At 42.3% G+C, this 16,905-nt stretch overlaps 1 protein-coding gene across 3 annotated transcripts in view; it reads right to left on the reverse strand.

The window, feature by feature from the left end:
- The window catches only part of LOC311002556 (myosin phosphatase Rho interacting protein), a 47,957-nt gene that overhangs the window by 22,902 nt on the left and 8,150 nt on the right, over positions 1 to 16,905 (reverse strand). For all 3 annotated transcript variants that reach the window (XM_083993956.1, XM_083993954.1, XM_083993955.1), the window contains exons 4-8: positions 5,938 to 6,089; positions 5,761 to 5,845; positions 4,984 to 5,155; positions 2,145 to 2,592; positions 744 to 870 (exon numbers count right to left, since the gene is read on the reverse strand). In XM_083993956.1, the coding sequence (XP_083850082.1) occupies positions 744 to 870; positions 2,145 to 2,592; positions 4,984 to 5,155; positions 5,761 to 5,845; positions 5,938 to 6,089 (984 nt within the window). The remainder of the gene's footprint in view (positions 1 to 743; positions 871 to 2,144; positions 2,593 to 4,983; positions 5,156 to 5,760; positions 5,846 to 5,937; positions 6,090 to 16,905) is intronic.

Consider the following 16,905-nt stretch of genomic DNA (forward strand, 5'->3'; position numbering starts at 1 on the left):
CTGAAAATAACAACACACAACTTTTTTAAATTATTCTAATCTGTATGTGACTGACAAAGATCCAGAGTCAAGACAAAAGAAATGCACAAATGTTGTGTGTGTGTGTATTGGGCTTTCATGTTGCTAAAGTCAGATTGTCTCTCGGAGCTCTGTCGGAGCAGGGTGGGAAAGGGAAGCAGAATCACCAGGGGAATCCCCAGCACAGATTGGAAACTGGAAATGAATACAGGCCAGGCTGCTGCCCTTTAACCCACAAGCAAAACAAAGACAGGACAGAGAGGGAGAGAAGGAGGCAGGAGGGCAAGGGCAACGGAACAGACGGAGAGAGAGAGATAGGGTGGAGGGTGGGTTGCTGGGACAGGGCCCAGGCTGGGGGCTCCAATGCTGAGCTCACATCCACTCCACCATGTGATCTTATTCAAAAACAGTGTTTACAAGTTTCTCTGTTAGCTTCAGAGTGCAAACACACACACACACACATGGAATTGTATACTTGTGAGGACACTTATTGAAATGATCCATCCTGGACTGAACCATAATCCTATCCTGAACCCTAAATGAGTAGAGTAGCCAAACATTTTACTCAAGTAATAGTAAAAAGCATGCTGCGTTAAAATTACTCTAACAAGTACAGTTCATCCAAAAAGTTACTCAAGTAAAAGTAACAGAGTAAATGTAGCGCGTTACTACCCACCTCTGAAAACCAAACACACACACACACACACACAGTCAGTCGGTCTTACCTCTCTGTGGAAGCGTCTGTGCTCACTTCGACCCTGTCTGCCCCCCCCCCTCCCGGACTCCTCCACCTCCATTTTCTCCTGGTTCTCCAGCTCCAAGGCCTCCAACTTCTCAATAACACCGGAGCGACTGCGCAAACGTGAAAACACACACACATACACACACAAATGCATAAATACATGTTCTTTTTTTTCAGCAAACATGTGATGGTTCTGGTCGTCAGCTGGTAAAAATCATAATCAATGAATTTTTGTTTGGGTTTAAGTTAAATTACAGACCGATTAATCATTGATGATCGAGTGTTATGCAGCTAATCACTTGTTCTCTATATTCAAAGTCATGTATATGTATATATACAGTACATATAAAAGATTTAAATAAATAATACAGCAGGAAACAACTACTTATGTAAATACATTCAAGGCTCAAGGTCTATTACTGTTACTGTAAAACAGAAGAACAAAATCTTTACACAAATCCCAGCAGTGCATTGAAGTGACAGTAAAAATAAAAAGTAAGTAAAAAACATGAATGAATGCTGGCTGTGTGGTGTCCTTCATGATCAAGGAAGCTCTGCTCCTGCACCTGCTGGCATATGTCCTTGATGGAGGGGAGGCTGCAGATATGAGCACACACTGCAGTGCCTCCCTGATTAGAGTCGCAGAACATTTACTGACTTTTGGCAAGATACTGTTGGACTTGCTGTGGAGCGGATCACAGCAGTGCTAAGTTAAAGGGATAGCTCAACATTTTGGCAAATTGGCCTATTGCCATAATACCTATAGTCTGAGCAGCAGGTTCATTACCTTTAATTGTCGGTGCAAGTTGTTTTTAGATCGGCGGGGCAGAGACGTGAGCTGCTCAGCTAACACAACGGAGGCGCACAGTACTTTCGCGTTTCCCTCATCAAACTAAATCCACGATCCAACAACTCCAAAACGCTCTGGTGGACAAGTTGTGACCTGCACATTCACCACGCTATGAGATAATAACGTAAAATTATGTAACATTATGACACATGAAGCAAATACTCGGAACTACTTGCGCTTTTGAAATCACTCCGCCCAGCAGCCGTGTCTGGAATGTAGTTTCGGCTATGCATTTGCCTCGAAAACAACTCTGTTTCGTAATGTTACATTATTATTTCATATGTGGTGAATGTGCAGGTCACAACTTGTCCACCAGAGTTTTTTTGAGTTGTTGGATTGTGTATTTGTTGAGTTTGATGAGGGAAAGATGCGCTGTGCAGAGCTCACGTCTCTGCCCCGCCGATCTAAAAACAACTTGCACCGACAATTAAAGGTAATGAGCCTACTGCTAAAACTATAGGGATTATGGTGATAGGCCAACTTGCAAAAATCTTGAACTATCCCTTTAAAGATGATAAAGAAGTGGTTGCTGACCTCCTCTCGGGGCTGAGGATGGCCTCCCTCTCCTGCCTGTCGGGGCTCCTGAACCGGCTCCTCTTCTCGGCTTTCCTGGCCTCGGCCTCCTGGCGCCTGGACCGCGGCGTGTCGTGGTGGCCTCCGAAGCCGTGGCCCCCCCTCTGGTTGGCCGGGTGGCTCTCGGTGCTGGTCACCGTGCTGCCGCTGGTGTCCGAGTCCAGCGAGCTGACGGAGCCGCTGATGTGGGACCCGTTGGAGAGCAGGGAGCTGCCGGAGGGGAAGGGGTCGCTGGGGGCCGGGGAGAGGCAGCGGGGGACGCCTCCCAGGCTGGAGCAGGAGCCGGTGGGGGAGAGCAGGTCGCTGGGCGGCTGCAGGGCCGAGCCGTGCGGGGCCACGCCCCCCCGGTCCACCTCGTCACCGTTCACCGAGCCCGCATCTGAGCCGTGGCCCATAGACGCACAGTCACCTAGACAAGCAGAGAGATGATCAGTGTTGGGCACGTCACTTTTAAAAAAAGTAATCAGTTATAATTACTGGTTACTTTCCCCAAAAAGTAATTGAATTACTACATTGTAAAAGTAACTGATTACCAGGAAAAGTAACTATTGCATTTTTTAAAGTAACTATTGCATTTTTTAAAATAAAATGCTCAAATATGTCAAATTACTTGGACCAGAGCAGAATTTTTCTCCACCAAGTCCTTGAAATTGATCGTTATTTCTGGGCTATTCCTATGCATCAATTGTTACTTATTGGCTATATTACCATGAAATTGACTGTTATTTCTAGGCTCTTTCGAGACATTATGATGCAATTACCTGTTATTTTTTGACATGATCACACAATTAGCAGCAGGGTTTATACAGAAATTCTTAAGTTGAATTTAATACCTTTTTAATACTTTTTTAATACCGTCACAATATTTTTTAATACCAACACGACTTCGAGTTGCAACTGTAGTGGCACCTTTTCGCACTTCAGTGTTGGGGGTAACTAATTATAAAGTAACAGATTACTGTCATTTTCTTACTTAACTTTCTGAGTGACTAAGTGTAGTAGGCAAATGCTCACAATTCATATCAAGTACATGTTACCTGTTGGGGGGGTGTGCTTAGGGCGGTGACACTCACCATTAACAAATTATATACAGGTGCATCTCAATACATTTTAATATCATGGAAAAGTCCATTTCCAGAAGTAAAGCCAACATTTCTGTAGCCTATTAAAAATGCTTTTTTTTATTGGTCCTTTGAAATATTTAGATTTTTGGGGATACTGAATTATAGGTCTTCATTTAACGTTAGTCATAATTAGTACAATTAAAATAAATTGAATAAATAAAGACATGAAATGTTTCATTCTTTGTGTTAGTTTCACTTTTTGAATTTAAATACTGACATATGCCTTGATAAACTTAACCATGATATTCTAATGCACCTGTGAATTGGAAATAATAGGAGTGATAGGTACAGTATATGAAATAATTAATTACTGCATACATCTTGACAGCTCGCCTTTACTTCATTTTTAGGCTTCTGTGATTACGTTTGTCTGTACAGCACTTTGGAAACCTTTGTGTTTATTTAAATTGGGCAGAGCTCTATGGTAAACACCTGCCTGACACAGCAACATAGGGAACCGTGCACGTCTGCAGCGCACAGCTGATACTCGTGCACGAAAAAACAAGCGCGTCGCCGTCGCATCGAATGCGCGCAGCTACGGTGCTGCTTTCGGTTGTGAGCGTGCATGTCGCGCGTCTACATTGGATATTGTATAATCAGAGCGAACTATGAATGTGGTTGCTTCACTTTCACGTGATTATCAGCCTGTTCAACATTTTACTGACCTGACGTCTTTTCACATGGGCTTCCTTCACCTTTCAAACGGGGCAGAGCTCCGTGGGAAACAGTAGGAGAGACACCGAGGGAGAATCTTGGTCTGACCCAACACTGACACATTGTGATCGCGAATGATGCGCATCTATATTGAAAGTAATGACAATACATCTGAACGGTCCCCCATGCACACACGTTTTAACCAAGGCAGCAGCCAAAATCACCCGGCGGCACGGTTTTAGACTGAAGCGCAAATAGTTTTACCTGCGAACGCACACTGACCGACATATCTCTGGTCCTACTTGCACATATAATTTATAAAATATAGGCTAAATAAATTCACGGGATTTTTAGGCCTGCACTTAACACAAATGGGAACAAACTCATAGTTGGATAGTGCTTCGAAAATTTAATACCTCGTCAGATGACATTTATTACTTTTTAATACTTTTTAATGGCCTTAATTTTTGCTAATTTCATTTACTACCTTTTAATACCTTTTACAACCCCGCGGAAACCCTGAGCAGTAGGGCTGCACGATTTAATCCTAATTTCATCATCATCACGATGTCAACGTGCACAATAAACACATCGCAAAAGGTCGCCTGAAATGCGATGAGTACGTTCAGGGATGCACGTTCATTTTTTTTTTCTGACAATAACCGACACTCATTAGCCGTATTTTTTCCTTTTTTTTCCCCCACTAGCGGCGCCATCCCTACAGGTGAATCACATGCAGGCGTCCATATGCGTTACACCTGAATATTTGCTTATTTATAGCAAGTCATACCATCATCGCGATATTGAACAGTGTGATCGCACATCGTACATTTGTTGATATTGTGCAGGCCTCATTAGCGGCCTGTAAAATAAAGAGTTACCTAACTTTTTTGATTATTTGTTATGGCGTTATTCCCATCACTGTGATGATAAACTTGACTTTCTGTAACTGTTAACTTTACTATATCTGATCCATAAACAAAGTACCATTGTTTAAATAAAAAGCTGTTGTTCCTCCCTACCTGTAGAGGGCAGTGGTGATCCTGGAGGCAGGTCAGCAGCGGCCCAGACAGCTGCCCCCTCGGCCTCCCTCTGGTTCAGCTCCTCCTGCCAGATTATGGAGCTGGAGTCTGGGATCTTCTCGGCCTCAGGGATGCCAGAGCCGGTCACTGCTACCTTGGCCGGACCAGGCTCCTGGACATGAGCACATGGAAACATCAGAAACAAGAGGAGGAGGAGGATGAAGTCATCCAGCCGTGTCATGAGTAGGAATGTCATGCCACAATTAATTAATCATAAAGATTCCTAAATACCGTCACTTCCCAAAAAAAAGATTAAAAAGATTATGTCAGAACCATATCAGCAGATGTGCGCCAAAATAAAGGTAAATGCTCAGATACTGGTCCATTTAACTAACGTAACATTGAATTGGTAAGAATTTAAATGTATGCGTGTCATTTGTATTTAAAAAAAAAAAAAAAAAAAAAAAAAACGATTAAAATAAACTTAAACAATTGGTTAGATGACAATTTATGACCTGAATATTTCAAACACTTCCCCTGGGAGGTTAATAATTGATCTTTTTTTAATAGATACTTGAAATTGTTTGTGTAAACAATGAGTAATGTAATTATATTTTGACTATATTTGATTTTACACATTCATATTGTTTTGAAATTTATTAATGCATAATAATCGTGATAATAAATAATAATAACACTGTGATTATTTTTCTGACAATAATCGTACCAGGAAAATTTGTAATGGTGACATCCCTAGTCATGAGCCGTCTCTGTTACCTGGGAGGTCGTGGGCTCCACCTTGCGTTTCTTCTTCTGGTTCTGTTTGTTCGTCCGCGGGTACACCACCAGCTGTTCACTCCACCTGAAAACAGACTCTGTATCTTAGAACTCTGTAAATGAAGCTCCGCCCCGACCCGACCCGAACCACCAGCAGACATTAGAGACATCACTCACCCATTGATGATCTCTTTGTTCTCCCCTCTGATGAAGTACTCCTGCTCCGGCGTGATGATGCACAGCGAGTTCTTCTGACCCGTCTTGGGCTCGGCGTCGATGACGTCCGTGCAGAGGTTCATGTTGACGGTGCCCTGCGGCAGCGTGCTCGGCTGCAGGGGAACAAACACCGGCTTAGTGGACATCCTTTGCATTCTCTGGTGTTACTTCACCCATGCATTAAAGTTACTAGAATCACCTCTTGGTGGTTGTCTCGTCACAAAAACCCCTGTTCATCCACAGTCATGTCAAATAATAATCATTTGTGTGAAATTTTGTTGCTGTGTTAAAGGAGAATTGCGGTCATTTTCTAAGTGACGCTCTACAGTTCGAGGTCTCCGAGTGCGACCATAGGAAAAAATCAGAGAAAAATATGTGCAGCCGGGACCTACACTGCAGTTAAACAGCAAAGTAATGGGGACAGTTCTTCTAACCGTGACTTTGGCCTCTATATAATGCTCAAAATATCACTACAAATGCTTTGCAACATCCACCAGTTCCTTACCACACAACACTGAGTGTGCATAACTCCGTTAATATGAGTGAGCAGTGTTAACGTGTGGTACCTCTGTTTACTCTAGCTTCCAGGGTAGACCTTACCAATCAACTGTCGAGCTGTTTTCATAAGCAAAGACAACAATGCGAGGAAAAGATGGATTTAGGAGGAAAAAATGATTTTGGATGAAAAAAAACAGTTATATCCATATTGATGCTTTGTTTCCCCATCCAAAATCATTTTTTTCCTCCACATGTAGCACTGCTCTCTCATATTAACAGAGTTATTCACACTCAGTGTTGTGTGGTAAGGAACTGGTGGATGTTGCAAAGCATTTGTAGTGATATTTTGAGCATTATATAGAGGCCAAAGTCATGGTTAGAAGAACTGCCCCCATTACTTTGCTGTTTAACTGCAGTGTAGCGCAGTTAGCAGGAGGAGAGCGAGGTCCGAGCTGCACAGATTCTTCTCAGATTTGTTCCTGTGGTCGCACTCAGGGACCTCGAGCTGTAGAGCGTTACTTATAAAATGACCGGAATTCTCCTTTAAGTCACCTCGACCTTTGATCAGCAAAGTCTCATCAGTTCATCCATGAGCCTAAGTGGAAGTTTGTGCCAAATCTGAAGAAGTTCTGTCTGTTACCGACATGGGTATGGGGCAGACAGACAGATAACCTGCCGCTAGCTCGAAGCAATAAAAAAAATGTTTGTTTTTTTAAGCCCCCAGACTCAAGCTGGTGTGTGTGTGTGTGTGTGTGTGTGTGTGTGTGTGTGTGTGTGTGTGTGTGTGTGTGTGAGCGAGAGAGAGATCAGAGGAGAACATGGAGCTTTGTCCACAGCAACATCTCTGTAACAGTGAGGAAACTCTCAGTATCCTGGTGGTAAACCCTGTGCTGCAGGTTCCCTGGGTGTTTTCTGAGACTAGATTGTATCGTGAACTTATTGTCTCATCACCATCAGAGTGAAAACATCCTCTGGACTTCCTCTGTGACCTGCCTCTGGGTCTGCTGCTCTGTTATCAGCCTCCGCCTTGCTATAGATGTAAAACAGGTGCTGGGTCTCTTTCCAGCTCCTTTTAAGGCCACTGAACACAGATCTAGCTTTATTAAGATCTGCCTGTAAACCCCTAGGGGCTACCAAATATGGCATTTACACTGCGTCGCACTTCAGACACTGAGGAAGAATTTCCTCTGCTAGAAAAAAAAACTGGTCGGGCTGAAGAAGTAGCAGCAGTCGACAGTCTGAGAATTGTGAGGAAATCGGAGAAACCAGTGCAAATGTACACAGACAGACATTCAGTACCTACACAGGTGTGGACAGACTGGAGCTGAGACTGTACAAGACTTAATGAACTCTGGTAATCTAACTATCACCACTGATCAGACTAGACATTTCCAGGAGCTACGGGAGCCAGACCTGTAGACCTGAATAGCTGCAGTGATTAGTCTGAGTGGTCACTTTACTCTCTTCATCTGTAGCTCCTCTAATGATTGACTGCTCCAGGGTCACATGAAGTGTTACTGCCTTTCTTTGTCACACATCAAAACAAACCAATGGCATACGATTAAAACAGTGGAACAGATACTTTGGACTAGTGTTGTATAAATGAATCATTAAAGGAATAGTTCAACATTTTGGAAAATTGCCCATTGCCATAATCCCTATAGTGATAGCAGTAGGTTCGTTACCTTTAATTGTCGGTGCAAGCTATTTTTAGAACGGCGGAGCAGAGCCGCGAGCTGCTCAGAGCTACACTACGGAGGCTAATGGGATTTCTTGGTTTCCCTCATCAAACTCATCAACTACACAATCCAACAACTCCAAAACGCTCTAGTGGACAAGTTGTGACCTGTATATTCACCACGCTATGAGATAATAATGGAACGTTATGAGGCAGTTGTTTTATAGGTGCGAAACCAAGAAATCCCATTAGCCTCCGTAGCGTAGCTCTGAGCAGCTCACAGCTCTGCTCCGCCGTTCTAAAAATAGCTTACACTGACAAATAAAGGTAAGGAAGCTACTGCTAAGACTATAGGGATTATGGCAATGGGCCAATTTGCCAACATGTAGAACTATCCCTTTAACCAATTCAGAAAATGTTCTGTAGGTCAAGTAAAAATTATTTGACAATGCACCTTGTCTGTGATGGAGTGATGTGTAGAACAATGTGTGGAATAGAAGGAGGGATGCAGGCGTTGAGAAGAGTTTTGAAAACTACACAGACAACTGCTTCTTTAATAAAATACTCAGTTTTTGTTGTTTTCAGCTTGTGTGAATGTGCAGATTTGGTGCCTTTCATCACCATATGAGAAACAACTGGATGAATAACATACAACAGCTGAACACATCTCTGTGGTCAGGAGGAAAACTTTACATGAACAACATAAGCAGAGGATTCATGGTGATAGAAATAGAACTGATGGTGCGCTCCAGCTGCTCTTCAACTCCCACTAAATTAACAACAGGACTCAACAGTCTGTCTCTCCTCCGGTTATCAACACTTCTTTAACTGGAGGAGTTCCTCACTATGAACCTGCTTGACACCTGGAACAACAGTAAATGACCCACATTCAGGATCAACACAACACGCAACACGTTGCCGATGTTCTGTGGTTCTCAACAACCGAGCCTGCTGGTTCAGGACGAAATTTATATTCCTTTTTTCTGGATGTGTTCGGGTCGAGTTTATACACAAAAATATACACAAATGACTTCAGGCCCAGTTTTTGTTTTTCCCATTAAACCTCCACCTACTTCCAGGTGAGCTTTCTGACCAATGAGAGAACAGTTGGTTCGTGCATGGCTTTTGTTTACATCTTTGGACCGCATGGGACCTTTACTGTGTGAACACAAATGACCCAAAAGAAAAATGCAACATTGGATCAGTTTAGCCCTTAATCGGTACAAAGCAAACGAGCCACAGGTCTAAATACACCCTAGGATGAGGAGAAAATAATAATAATAATAATGAAATGCTTAACTTTTTTAAGGAAACATTGAGGAGGAGATACAAGAGCATTTTGTGCAACTGTTTTTTTATTTCAGGAAAATTGAATTTAGACTTTAAGTAAATTAAAGGATGTTTTATGTAACCGGCCCCAGAACCTTTAGGACACGACAACATATCAAAAATGTATTTCCTGTTGGACACAGAGTCTAGTTAACTGAACAGTGGAACTTTCCACTGGGCTCACAGTGATGTGTGGGACTTGTTGGTCTGTTGCGGAGGCTGGATTTGTAAAGTCCTGGTATCCTGCTGGTAAGTATAACAGCTCCATATAATGGCTGCTGCGGCAAAACAAAGGAGATGTATCAGCCAAGGCTTCCATTCAAACACAAACAAGTGGTTGTGGATTTGATTTCTACACAACTGGGCCAATTCCATATCCTCCAATTGTGTCTTCCATCAGGATGCCTATTCTTAGCTCTACTATGGTGAATATTAAAAGAAACAACTTTCTCTCTAAGACGCCTCAGCTGCTGTGGGCTGTAACGCACAGACACAACAGTCCAGAAGGGACTGATGGGTAAAATGCTAAACTAGATTCACCTCCTTGGGATTGTCCGTCTCCACCACTCAGACTACTTCAGAGTCATGTAGAATATCAACCATTTGTGTGAGATTTTGTCACAATTGCCGAGTTTGGTCCGGACTTTTCCGTCTGATCCCAACCAAATTTACAGGTGTGAAAGCAAAGACCCGAAATTTGGTCCGACCAAAAGAGATGGTCGAGGCCCAGACCAAACAAAACCATGGTTTTGGACTTGAATGCAACTACCTGAGTGCGTTTCAGCAGAAATTCCTAAATGTTTCCCTGCTCCAAAGCTTGGGAGTGTTTGGTAGGAGTAGATGTGACTACAAGGTAATTACCCCCATGTTAAACTCTTTATGTCTTATTGCAGCTCCACCTTCCAAAAGAAACTGTAAAAACTGCATTTTAAAAAAATCACTAGAGGCAGCTGTGGAGTTAAATGGAGTAATTCACTCCATAAAAGATAGATCCCCCAGGAGGCTTTTACAGGCTAATTCAAGGCAACGCAGCCGCAGACAGCTGTGGAGAGGAGCCTGCTGGGTCGACCGTGATGAACAGAGATGTGGCACAGTTACATTATTCTCATATCATTCTGTGAAGTTCGAGTCTTTCAAACAGGAAGCCAGAAAGAGGCGAACGTGGACTCAAGTGGTTCCCCCTGTGCCTCCTTCAGCGCGTCCTCATGGTCACTGACCTTTTGACCGTTAAGCCTGACTAGTTGTGTATATAACAGTGATGTTCTTGATAAACTGCTGGCTCTAACTGTTCAGCTGTGGAGCTGGGTTCTGGCGGTGGCAGGCCCTGGGAGGAATGTTTGGGTCTGGGGCAGCTCTGACGTCTCGGCTGTGGTTTTTAGGGGCTGGAGCTCCTTTCTCCTGCTCTCCTTGGTCCCGGGACTGCAGGCTCACTGCAATTCACCAAATAAGGGCATTGGAGGAGGAAGGAGGAATGCTGCTTTAGACCTCAGAGTATCTTTCCCTTTGGTCGTGGTGAAAATAATTCAGCTTTGAGAGGCCACTGTAGATAGCACCCTGCTGTCTGCTGGCCAGAAATAGAAGACGATGTCATCTCTGCTTGGACCTCGGAGGAGCATCGATGTGGGAACGACTGATCCGCTCAAACATTTTTGATCTTCATCATCTGGACCTGAAGACGATACGTCCTCTGATGTTCCTATCATCGTCTTATTTGTCTCATTATTTGTATCCTTTTTGTGTAATTTCAATGATCACGGATCGACCTCAGTGCTGACCTTTAAGTGAATAGTTGTAATGTGATGTGAGGTTGTGTGAGGTACTGATGTCTGTAACACTGACTGCACTGCTTTTCAACCGGTCAACTACTGTATCACAACACATTACATTACATACATTTAACTTTGTAATTTTTGTAATATTTAAATTGTAATTTATCTTTTTCTCCTATTTTAAGTTGTTGTATTGTATTATTCTGCTATAATATTCTTTACCATTGTACACTGGAGCGCTGTGACGAAAGAATTTCCCGTAAGGGATTAATAAAGTATATTCTATTCTATTATTTTCTATTCTACAAGTGCATTACTCTGCAGAGCAGCTATTTGAGTCAAACAGGAGGAAGCGTAGTTGCACTAGTGCATTGATACAATACAATGGAGACAATGCTTCAAATAACTTGAACTAAACCTTTAACAAAACTCAAAAAGCTTTCCTGCATGTCATCCCCCCTCTCTGCCTCCCCATTTCCTGTCTCTCTCTCGACTGTGCTATCAATTAAAGGCAATAAAAATCCCCAAAAATATACTTAAAAAGAAAGTAATTATTAGTTATAGTTACTTTCCACAAAAGGTAACTGAGTTAGTAACTGGGTTACTGTATATGATAAAAGTAATGAATTACAAGGAAAGTAACTATTGCGTTACTTTTTTATAAAATGTTCAAATATGTCAAATGACTTAAACTTCCCTCCCTTACCCTCGTCTAACTACTGCACTAACCGACTTACTCAGTATTCCTCCACACAGGCAGGCTCCACGACGTGCTGTATCACTCCGCCTCTTCCTCACACCACCGTTAGTAACGCCGTTATTTTAAACGCTGTTATTCCCATCACTGGTGATGAATGATAAGGATGAAACTGAAGATGTTCTTTAAAGGGGCATTTCACATGAAGATCAGTTTACCAGTCGAGATTAGTGTCGTCACAATCATGAAAGTTTAGTGGACTTAACTGACATACAAATAATCGCAATTAACAATTTAATGTATTTTTTCTGATGATATCTGCCACTATCATAGTATACGCATAGTTTAATAATACAAATACACCTCATGAAGAAGAGGAGGAGCCATTTATTGGCCTTAAACACTGGAACATTATATAAATAAAATTAGCATTTCTGTTTGACTTTAGGCTTTGCAACTTAATCCATGATGGTAAATGGTAAATGGACTTGCACTTATATAGCGCTTTTCTAGTCACTCGGACCACTCAAGGTCGCATTCACCCTTTCACACACATTCATACAGCACTGCTCGCAGACAGGCTTTGGAAGATAATCATTCACACACATTCACACAGGGCAGGTGTGGGTTCAGTGTCTTGCCCAAGGACACTTCGACATGCAGACAGGGGGAGCCGGGAATCGAACCGCTGACCTTCCGGTTAGTGAACGACCCGCTCTACCTCCTGAGCCACAGCCGCCACTGATGCTAATGTCAATAGATGCTCAATGAAATGTGGTCACTGATTATTAGAAAAAGCTCCTCCAGATAAACAGTCCGTGGCACTCCTCTAATGTCTCATTACACCATAGAAGAGGGCGCAACTTGATGATGTCATTAAACAGGTCCAGTCAAACCCCAATGGTGGAAAACAACAAGGAAATAGTGACTGAAATCTGACATTTCTGTTTCATCCAGCTGTTTTTTAACGATTATTCTAAATAATTGTGGTCAGCTCAAATGATTGTGATCAGGCCATTATATAACACTTTGACAGGCCTAGTGAAGAGTAAAGTTGGTTCACCAAAAAGAATCCAATGGCTGCATGCCTAGATGAAAGTGATGACAAATCCATCACAGCTGAGCTGACGGGACAAATGGAGCGAAGATGTTTCACTGAGAGTCGAGACATGACACACTGGGCTGGAGTCTGAGCGTCACCCACAAGCAGCAAAGTGCCTACAAGTTGTAAACAGCACCAGGCAGTCGCACCCTGCACCTGCCTGACTCTCTGACATCTTGACACCTTGAGATCCTCAGGTAAAGGTTTTGTGTCTGGTCCAGAAACCAGCTAGAGATAAAAGGGAACTAAGACAGGCCTGAATCAGCGGTCCAGTCATCTTTTTTATTTTATTAACCTTAGGCCTGGGACGATAATCAATAAATCAATTAATCGCACGATAAATGAAAATGAACTCGATAGTTTTTCCGGCCTCGATAAATCGCCATGTGCATGCGCACGTATTTTCCTGGTCTCTTGCCTCCAACCAGGCTGGATGATAAGAGGCTTCACTCTGTGCATCGGTCTCAGCACCTGGGCCGTTTGTTTTGCAGAATGAAAGGAGTGAACCCTCTTCTCAGTCATCCAGGATCTTTGTTTCCCAGAATGCATTTGGCAGCAACCGGCAGCGCTAGCTGTAAAGCTAAGCAGCTAAAAGCTATTTTACTGTAATTCTTGCTGCCGCGCTGTTAACACGTCACTTTTTAAAGTTTTAATATTTTTTCATGCGAGAAAGTCACGGTTTAGATCCCAGTCTGTGGTCAGTTTATCCACATATCGCCTGTTGGGAGTTTTCCTCCGACGTTTTTGGAGCTGATGTGGTAGCAGCGAGCAGGAGGAGCGGGGCTTCCCACAGTCTGCAGCCGCCTGCAGCAGCTCACGGGCCGGTCAACCTCCGTCATTGGGGGAGAAAACGACTAAGAAAACTTATCAGCAGGTTTTTAGAGGTTTACCTCCGGCTGGTTTAATACTTTTTAGGAGATAAATGCTGGTCTCATTGATGAAATCTTACATCTGTGGAAGTCACATTAGTTTGTTTGAATGAAAAGTGGAGCTTCAGGTGTGTAACGTTATTGGACAGAAGAGCTGCACTGCACTGTTTATTATTTTTTGTTTATTTTATTTATTTAGGATAGTAGCTATAAGTTCTTGTCATTCCAATTACAATGGTTAAAAAAAATACTCATGAGAAATAAAAGTGTATTGCATTTAAAAGGGTCTACTTGCATTATTATGAAATATTATTATTATATTAGTGGTTAATTTGTTCTCAAAAAAATGTGTCAATAATATCGTTTATCGTCAATAATTTGTGTGACAATATATCGTCCAGCAAAATTTATTATCGTCCCAGGTAAAATCTCATTGAGAGCCAGGGTCTCATTTACAAGAGAGACCTCTCTGTGACCTCCCTGAAACGGACCTTTATCTGAGCTTTACTGCTTTTACTTACATATCACTCTCCCTTCAACACCTACATCTGTTTTATTTATAAGTGAACTAAACTCACTGGTTTCCAACTTTACATATGGGTGGCATCAGTGTTGACCAGGGTTCCTACACATTGGAAATTTCAAAATTTCCAGACCCCAATATCCAATATTCTCAGTTAAAAAAATTCCAATAATTCATGACATTTGAGTAATTAGATGCATATCATGTTAATAAATTATGCAATTAATCATTTGTTTTCATTATTCTGAATTGGTATGCCATTATGTTACCAAAACATTTCCAGGAGATTGTAGCTAATAGCACATACAAAATAATGAACCCAAATAACTTCACATAAGACTAAACCCATATGATACATATATTTTGGTTCTTGTGAAACTTAAAAAGCTCAGTCTATGTAAGGCTCCGGTTTATCCACGTCACATTACAACTATGACGCGCTGCAAAAGCTGCTGTGACCAGTCGACTCGACACACACAAGCTGGAGTTGTAAAACCTGGACAGAATCATCTGCAGTGTGGGAGTGTTTCACAGAGTAGAGGCCCTACGTCTTCTCACAGCGGCTGCACACGGTCACTGGGTTCCAAAACATCACAAGTGTGTTTTGTTTAAGATGTGACAGCAAGACAGCAGTGGTCTGTTTACTTTTTGTACTTCAGTCTTAATTCATGTAAAACAGATGAATAAAATATTAGGAACGTCTTGTTCAATAAAATCTGAATAGGATTTATTAGAGGATGCTGCATTTGTTTTCTCTTTTTATACAATACATTGATAATTGAGTCTCTGCCAATATGTTGGCTTGATTTGTTTTCCTTTATATTCTTTTCTCAGTTTGGTCTTTTACGTTCATTCTTTTCTGTTAGATTTTTTTTTAATTAAAGCAGATGTAAGCGATCCGGTCGTTTTGGCCAACTTCTTGTCAGCCGATGGAGTTAGCAGTCCCCGCCCTCGTCCCTACGTCACCACATTCACGCGCATCCCTTGGCTGCACACACAGAGAGGACCGCCCCTTTATGCCGTTCTCTCTCCTCATTGGATAAAGGTTGTAGGATACAAGGAAAGTTTTCTCCTCGGCTTACAGCAGAGCAGAGTGACTGACAGACCCGTGTTTCAGACCAAACACTCTATATAAGTGATTGCTGTCGGAAGATATAACTATTTAAGACTTATATTAACACAAATATTCCGCTTACTTCTGCTTTAACTAAATTTCTATTTTCACTTGCCACAATTTTAATTATTTGGCTTCTTTTAATTAATAATAATATGTTAATAATGACCTTGACTACAGCTCAAGGCTTTCTCTACCCCGGCACAGAATCTGAAAAGAGTGCAAAAAATAAAATGTTGGAATATAAAATTGCTGATTAAATATGTCCATCACAACTCTGAGGAGAAACGAGCTCTCTTTCTGTGACGTTTTGCCATGACAACAGGTATGACACTACTTTAAAGTGACAAATTTCCTTTAATTACACACAAAATAAAAAGCATATCAAACTTGTTGCAGTGCTGAGAGAAGAAGTCACATCACTCCACTTGTAACATCTTGTAAATGTTAAACAGCTGTGGACACACAACCATGTTCAAATGAACTCTTTCACTCTGGGCCAGAACGAAACATGAAGGAGCAGCAGACTTGACTTCAAACTCCTGTGAACCCTGCTGAAATGTCTCAGCGTGAAGAGCCCAGAGAACTGTTTTATGGACATACTGTCAGCAGCAAACACAATGTGATCAAAAGAGCAGTGAGATGAACAGAGAGTGGGCGTGGCTTGTGTAATTCTCTTCTCTCTGCATAAAAAACAAACACATGATGAGAGGAGTGGGCTCTGCGAGTCAGTCCACGCCCTCAACCCTGACCTCAGACGAGCCACATCTGTCCTCCGCTGGTGGCTCGAGCCACTGTGTAAACAATGATGAGCTGAATGAGATCAGGACCATTAACGTGTCGTTATCAGCTCCAGTGTTGGGAGAGAGTTCCTATCCTCAGGGTCCGCAGCACAAAGCAGCCATTTCCCTGACCCACTTCTCTTGCCTTGTACAGCAGATGAAAAGAGCTCAGGACAATGAAGCAGACAGTTTTGGAATCAAGTGTTACAATGAGAGGAAAACACACAACTGCACACCCCGCATGGGTGTCACTGGAAACACATGACACAGTGGAAACATGCACACACACACACACACACACTCGAGCAAATACAACCAGGTTTCCTCCGATTGTCATCACTGGTAACACAAAGAGATCCACCACATGTGACTTCAAATGGCTGACTCACACACACACACACACACACACACACACACGGGAACGGTTCATGGCTCCTAAAGGTTGCTAGTTAAACTCCCAGTGAACAACAAGTACTGCTCTGTGGTTGTCTGCCTTCAACCAGACTCATTTCAGGTTACATCTCTGTGTGAAGACTTGTGGTAAAAACGTATTTTTTGTGGTACCAGT

The sequence above is a fragment of the Trachurus trachurus genome (assembly GCF_905171665.1).
Source record: "Trachurus trachurus genome assembly, chromosome: 19".
NCBI lineage: Eukaryota > Metazoa > Chordata > Actinopteri > Carangiformes > Carangidae > Trachurus > Trachurus trachurus.